This window comes from Pangasianodon hypophthalmus, chromosome 9 (genome assembly GCF_027358585.1).
Source record: "Pangasianodon hypophthalmus isolate fPanHyp1 chromosome 9, fPanHyp1.pri, whole genome shotgun sequence".
Taxonomy (NCBI): domain Eukaryota; kingdom Metazoa; phylum Chordata; class Actinopteri; order Siluriformes; family Pangasiidae; genus Pangasianodon; species Pangasianodon hypophthalmus.
The window spans coordinates 7,084,223-7,091,381 of NC_069718.1; the positions used below are offsets into that span (position 1 = coordinate 7,084,223).

At 41.9% G+C, this 7,159-nt stretch overlaps 1 protein-coding gene across 1 annotated transcript in view; it reads right to left on the reverse strand.

Moving 5' to 3' along the window:
• The window catches only part of LOC113547105 (F-actin-uncapping protein LRRC16A), a 43,557-nt gene that overhangs the window by 25,443 nt on the left and 10,955 nt on the right, over window positions 1-7,159 (reverse strand). Inside the window, exons 3-6 of the mRNA XM_034307346.2 lie at window positions 6,093-6,143; window positions 2,908-2,967; window positions 520-641; window positions 127-224 (exon numbers count right to left, since the gene is read on the reverse strand). Of these exons, the coding sequence (XP_034163237.2) occupies window positions 127-224; window positions 520-641; window positions 2,908-2,967; window positions 6,093-6,143 (331 nt within the window). The remainder of the gene's footprint in view (window positions 1-126; window positions 225-519; window positions 642-2,907; window positions 2,968-6,092; window positions 6,144-7,159) is intronic.

Sequence of the window (7,159 nt, forward strand, 5' to 3'; positions counted from 1 at the left end):
GGACAAGGCACTAAGGAAAAACACATTAATACATCGCATGTATGTAATGAATGTGACAAATAAAGAACCTTGAACCTTGTGTGTGTGTGTGTGTGTGTGTTTGTGTGTGTGTGTGTGTGTGTGTACCACAGGGTCCAGTATCAGTGGGAGGATTATTTTCCCAGAGTGCCTGTAGACTGGTTGTCCTCTCAGTGGGCTTCAGAGATAACTTCTTCATCACCCTCCTAACACACACACACACACACACACACAAGTTAACACAGACAGGGAGACAGGGAAAGGGAGAGAGAAGGAGAGAGAGAGAGACAGACAGACAGACAGACAGAGACAGACAGATAGAGATATACAGGCAGACAAACAGGTAGGCAGATAGAGAAGCGGACAGACAGACAGACAGACAGAGAGAGAGAGAGACAGAGACAGACAGGAAGGCAGACAGACAGACAGAGAGAGAGAGAGAGAGAGAGAGAGAGAGAGAGACAGAGACAGACAGGAAGGCAGACAGACAGGTGTACGTACAGTGGGTTGAGTCCGGGGCAGTGCTCCTGTATGCTGACTCCTATCTGAGCGATGACTTCATCAACCTCCTCATTAGAGCTGAGCTTCACACACAGCTGTCCTTTATCATAGTCCACCACCAACTACACACACACACACACACACACACACAAACATCAACATGCACAGCCTGTTTTCTTCCAACACACAGCTGTAGCTGGTTGTAGGTTTACTCTTACATATGCGTGTGTGTGTGTGTGTGTGTGTGTGTGTGTGTGTGTGTGTGCGCGCGCGTGTGTGAAGTAGTTTTTATCTCCTATTAGGGACCAAATGTGCATACAAACCTGGCAAAATGCCAGTTTTAACCTTGTGGGTACGTTCTTCAAGAGAGTCAAGAGTCATTTATTTGTCATTTGCACAGTTACACTGGATACACGGGGCATTGAAATGCTTGTGACGAGGCTCAGATTTAGACGTCGACAGTAAAAACACTTATTAGACATGCACAAACACGTATTCGGACATTAAGGTTGGGCTGATGTTGAACGTGATGGTAAATGAGACAGTGGTGTACAAAGGCAGAGTAAAAGTGACATGTGCTATTAAATAAGGCAGAACAGTAAATACAAGTACAATAAATAGTACATAGTAAATCTGAATAGTAAATATCTAAGTGTCCGGAAGTGTCAGTAATAAATAAAGTGTGGCAGTGCTAGATGAAGGACTACTGGCTGTTAAGTAGTCTGATGGCTTGGAGATAAAAACTGTTCTGCAGTCTGTGACCGGATGTGACGGAAGCGTCTGCCAGACGGCGGTGTCTCGAATAATGAGCAGGGTGAGTGCAGTGATATTGCGGGCCTTCCTCAAACAGCATGTTTGGTAAATGTCCCGTAAGGCCGGGAGTTTGTTTCCAGTGATGAGCTCTGATGTTCTCACCAGTCTCTGAAGAGCTTTGCGGTCGGGGGTTGTCTGGTTCCCATAACGCTACTTTTTTTTCAAAACAGAAACTGCAGCTTTTATTTACAAAATTAAAAGAGGCAACACATGTATTTTAAGTTACTGAGGTTAAGGTTAGGGATTAAGTTTAGGTCTGCTTGTCTGTCTCTGTCCCCGTCTATCTGTCTGCTTGCCCAAGGACTGACTCTTTGCCCTGTTCACACCTGGCATTAACATGCTATTAACATATATATATGTATAAAAACTGTAATAATCATTACGCGACTGTGTGGAAATTGTGTTGAATGGTAAAGCTCTCTGCTGTAGGCTAATGGATAAAGACAAAGCTATAACAGCAGAGACAAAAGCAGCTGCTTTTCATAGCTCCATAATTCATCACCGAACAGGTACTTGAGATAATAAATCACAGGACACTTCTGCCTGAAAATAAATGCAGAGGAAGACAGACGTAATAATTGTGTGTGACAGCCATTCTCCAGTGGAAATTACCTATGAGATCTGATCACAAGTGCTCACTGGAGACGCATTCATAATGCTAGCTGTGAACGGCTACGTGTCTCTGTCCGCTTGTGATCCGATCACCCAGGACGCATATTTATGCCAGATGTGAATGGGGCCTTTTCAACAGTTATTGTCAAAGTGCCGGATGTCGTTATTTTTTTGTGGATGAATTAGGGCAGACAATATAGTATGGATATTGTTATAAATTGTAGCATGATACACGTTTACTGAGATATCAGGGGTATCGTGGTATCTTTTTCTAACATTTTTAAAAAGCAGTTCCAAGCTCTGATTGACAGCAGCTGATTTACACACATTCTTTAAAATCAATGACAATTTATTTTTTAATTGTCATTTTTACACCTTTTTAATAAAAGTTGTATTTTTATTATTATAGTTATTAGATTTATATAAGTTAGAAACAAACTTTTCTCCAATTCAGTACACATTAAATATCTACCTATTAATTATATTTAATAGAATTAAATATAAACCTATCAATGTTTTCAAATGTTTGTTTATGCAGCACTGTATTGCTTGTATCAGAGAAATGTCTTCAAGTGTCATGATATCATGTTTTGTCATATTGCCCAGCACTAGGTCTGATGGCTTTAACAGTAATAAGCTGAACAGTTGAATAAAACTTGTCTATAACTGGAACTACAACTGGAACCAAATGATAGAGGATTCAAAGCACTTATATATTTGTCGTTACTGGACGAGTTACTCACACACATCTGACACCTGATAGCATAAAATAATTCAATTCCTCATTTTCCATTTTCTGACACATTTTCCACACTGAAAGTGACTTGAATACCAGATCTGCTGTGTGTTTTTGATCTCAGCTGGCCTGTGTCCTTCTTGCACAGCAGCTGTGTGTTAGGTTATGTACGAGTGTGGGCTGGAGATCACACAGCCTGAAGTTGAAACAGATGAAGAGAAACACACCTGGCCTGTCTTGCTGCTGCCCACTGCTTGGATGTCAAAGAAATTGAAGCTTTGTTCTATCTGGAAAAAAAAAAACCAAGGCAGAGTATTAGATTAGAATTAGTAACTGGTGAAGATGTTTTTGTGATACCTGATATCAAGAGAGTAAATTTTTTTTCTGACAATTTATGACTCTTATAAAACACATCTGGAAAATAGAAATGCATTTAAAAAACTGAACTCAACAATTTTTCACAAGGCTCACACACGAAGGATCTATTATTGAACCCATGAGTGGGTACACCTTCTCCTGGAAAGCTAAAGGGCAGAATGAAGACAGGATACATACATAGAGACGGTTTTGCCATTAAGAACAGTCTAATGATACAAATTTACAGACTTGCCTATTGAAAGGGTAATGAAACTCTTCCTCTTGCCCCCAAGTAACAACCATTAGAGAATACGCACCCATGATGAACAGCCTGGAAGAGACCATTGAACAGTTCTAAGCTGTACAGTTCTCCTTGCTGATGAAAAGTTAATCTTACTGACTTCACCACCCCTGTAGCTACCCCAGAGAGGAGAGTGAGCTAGGCAAACATGGCATTGGCAAGATGAATAGCAATGGCTTACCACTGCTCAGAAAATGTGCTGCGCATTAGCTCACCATCACAAACACTTTGCTCAGGATGGTGAACAAGTACAAAACGAACTGGATGTACCCCAGATCTAGACAGTGGCACATAAACGACTATGTCATCATCTGCCACCATGACATCCTCATTACCAGGGCCATGAGAGAAGCAGAGTGCTGGAGGGACCACAGGATTGTCCGCACCACTTTGAAGTTGCATATTGCTCAACACCACTGCAAAACATCCCAAGCCCCTCCATACAACCTTTTACCTTGCCAAATTCAGCAGACCCGATACCATCACATGGTCCTGACTAGCCATAACAATAAATTCTCTGCCACTGAGCTATAGGGATATGGACAGACATAGCAGTCAGTGCTTGCCCCCAAGAAATGGACCAATCAAGACTAGTTTGACAAGAACAATTGTGGACCTGCTTGTTAAAAAGAGCAAAGCATTCCTGTGAATCATTGTGAGAACTTTGAATTATCCTCAGAAAGCTAGGATGCCCACCCAAGTTTAGCATCCTCGTATGGCTGTTTCATGATGGCATGACAGGTGAGGTCTTCTCTGAGGAAGAGCCATCTGAGAAATTCAGCATCTCCAACAGTATAAAGCAAGGATACATCCCTGTTCTCCAAACAAGTGCTCCTGCATGCTGTCAAGGACCTAGACCTTGGTATCTACATAAGATACCATCTGGACAGGTTTCACAGTCGAAACCAAGATGCTGTGGAGGCTCATTACTGAAGGACTGTTTGCTGGTGACTCTGCCCTCATGGCCCACTGGGAGGGCCACCTACAGACTATTGTCAACAAGGTCTCCAAGGAATATGAACAATTTGGGTGGACAATCAGTCTTGGAAAGACAGAAGTCCTCCTCCAGCCTGCACGAAAGACAAAGCCCTGCACAGCCCTTCATCACCACTGAAGGCACCCTCCTGAATAATGTGGAAAGCTTTAAATACCTGGCCAGTGATTGATCCCTTGACAAACAGATCTCAGCAAAGATCCAGAAAGCCAGCCAGGCACATGAATATCTCTGGGCCAAAGTCCTGTAGCACAAGAACATTCCACTCCAGAGAAGCCCGAAGGTTTATAATGCTCCAGTCCTCCCCTCACTCCCATATGGCTGTGAAACCTGGACTCCACACCTCAGGCATTTCAAGCAACTGGAACAGTTCCACCTCCATTCTCAATCATGCAGATCTGCTGGCAGGACCGAATCACCAACCAGGAAGTCCTTGCCAGAACCAGCTCTGAGAGCATCAAAGCAAGGATCCTCCATGGAGGACTAGCCATGCAACTTACATGAATGAGTCCAGAATTCCCAGGCGAGAACACAGTCACCCAAAAAATAGATATGAAGACAATCGACAAATGCATATTAAATAGGTAGACCTCTAGGACTTCCTGGTGCATCCTGACCAGACAAGTAGCTGCCAAACTTGAAGAGGATTGTCAACAACGCTTACTAACATACTAGCATACTAACACAATTTGTGTTGGTTTTTTTCTTTAACTTGTCACCCGTCTGTATGGTTGAATCACATGTTCTGTAGTGTGGTGTATAATGCAGTTAACACACTAAATTTAAGCATCAACAATGTGTGTGTGTGTGTGTGTATGGGCATGTTTTTACATCTTGATTGGGACCAAATGTCTCCACAAGGAAAGGAAGGTCCTCACAGGCATAGTAAGATGTGTGTGTGTGTGTGTGTGTGTGTGTGTGTGTGTGTGTCGGTTTATCCAGCTGTTTAAACCTGGCATTGGTTCTCTTCCTGCTGCAGGTTCATGGGAAAATTCTCTAAGCCAATTACACACACACACACACACATGTACACACACACAAACACACTTAGACTAGTAGCTCTTTCCGTACTGACTGTTTCAGCTTTTAACATCAGCTGTGCTTTCATTATTAGTGAGAAATGTACTAATATAGAGCTCACGTATGACTAACATACAGACCAACCACCCACCCAACCCAAACACAGACACAGACACAGACACACACACACAATTTAAAAACAGCTGAAAAAAGAGAAGAGGGAAAAATGTGAGTGTTTGTCACAGGCTGGGAGAGAAATACAAGAAAATCTTGTGGTAAACAGGATAAAGCATGTCTAGGAATTCTCTCTCTCTCTCTCTTTCTCTCGCTCTCTCTCTCTCTCACACACACACACACAACCCCACACACACACACACACACACACACACACACACAGAAGAGCCTGATTTGATCATCAGTAGATCATCAGTATGATAGTAGAACTACATACACACACATACACACACACATTCCCACCCTTCTTTCCCTCACCTCATAGATTAAATGCTGTTGTCTTAGGTTACAGCAGCCTGATTTGATCATCAGTAGATGATAGTAGAACTATGCACACACACACACACACACACACACACACACTCCCAGCCTTCTTTCCCTCACCTCATAGATTAAATGCTGTCGCCTTAGGTTACGAGAGCCTGATTTGATCATCGGTAGATCATCAGTATGATAGTAGAACTACATACATACATACACACACACACACACACACACAGACTCACCCTAGCAGGAACTCGAGCTGACAGCAGAAATGCCCGATGTGGAGCCAGAGCCTGGTGAGACAGGGATGATAATTAGTGCAGTTATATTATATACTGTGATATTCCGCACACAATATATACAAAATGAAACACTTCAGGACATTTAGGATAATCAGTGAAGTAGTGGTGTGATGAAGCAGAAGTTGTTTAACATAACAGCATGTCCCAAAGTGTTTTATTCCTCTTATACCTCAGCGACAATTGAATTTTTTTGTCCTGAAGATTTTCCCAGAAAACTTACAAAGCACTAGCACTGGGGACTCGTGCCATAAATATTAAGCCCTATTCGGATGGGATTAGTTTTTAGGACATATGTCTGTAAAGTAATTGTTACTGCGGACATCTGCGAAATTTATCAGGATAAACGATTTCTGTAGAAATTACCAAGAAATTACCAAGGGCATGTCTTCATCGTTTACATGCTGACGGCCCATCACGGCAGCCCAGTGTGTCATATGTAACATGGTGCTGCACCTCAGTGTTTGATAATATAACATGGCAACGATGAGTATGTTGCCATGGGAACAAGTCAATAGAGATGCACAGCTCCGAGTGGAATCCCTGAATTGTAATCACTGTAGATCTGAAATCATACAATATTAGGAAAACAGAGCTTCTTTAAGTTCTTTAAGGGTTTTTTGGCTAGCTAAGCATTCTTAGCTTCCTAAAAAGGGATCTATTACAGTATTACGGCTCCCCAGAGGAAATGCTGACTCGTGAATCATATAGCAAGCTTGAGAGCAAGAAGAGTGCTAAATAAATAAAATAGAAATGATCTATTATTATTATTATTATTATTATTACAGTATAATTAAAAAGTATGATCATGATGAACTGAGGATGTGACATGAAGGAGGACATAAATCATCACACTGCTCAGTATAATAAAAACATTAATAATAAGCAGCAGGTTAAAAGACAAACCGTTATGAGGTTATTTAAATGTCTGAACTTGTTGGCCGGCTCTGTGGAAACTGTTCTCCCACTCAGAGTGTGAAAAAACCTCAGAAACGCTTCAGCTGGTTTCA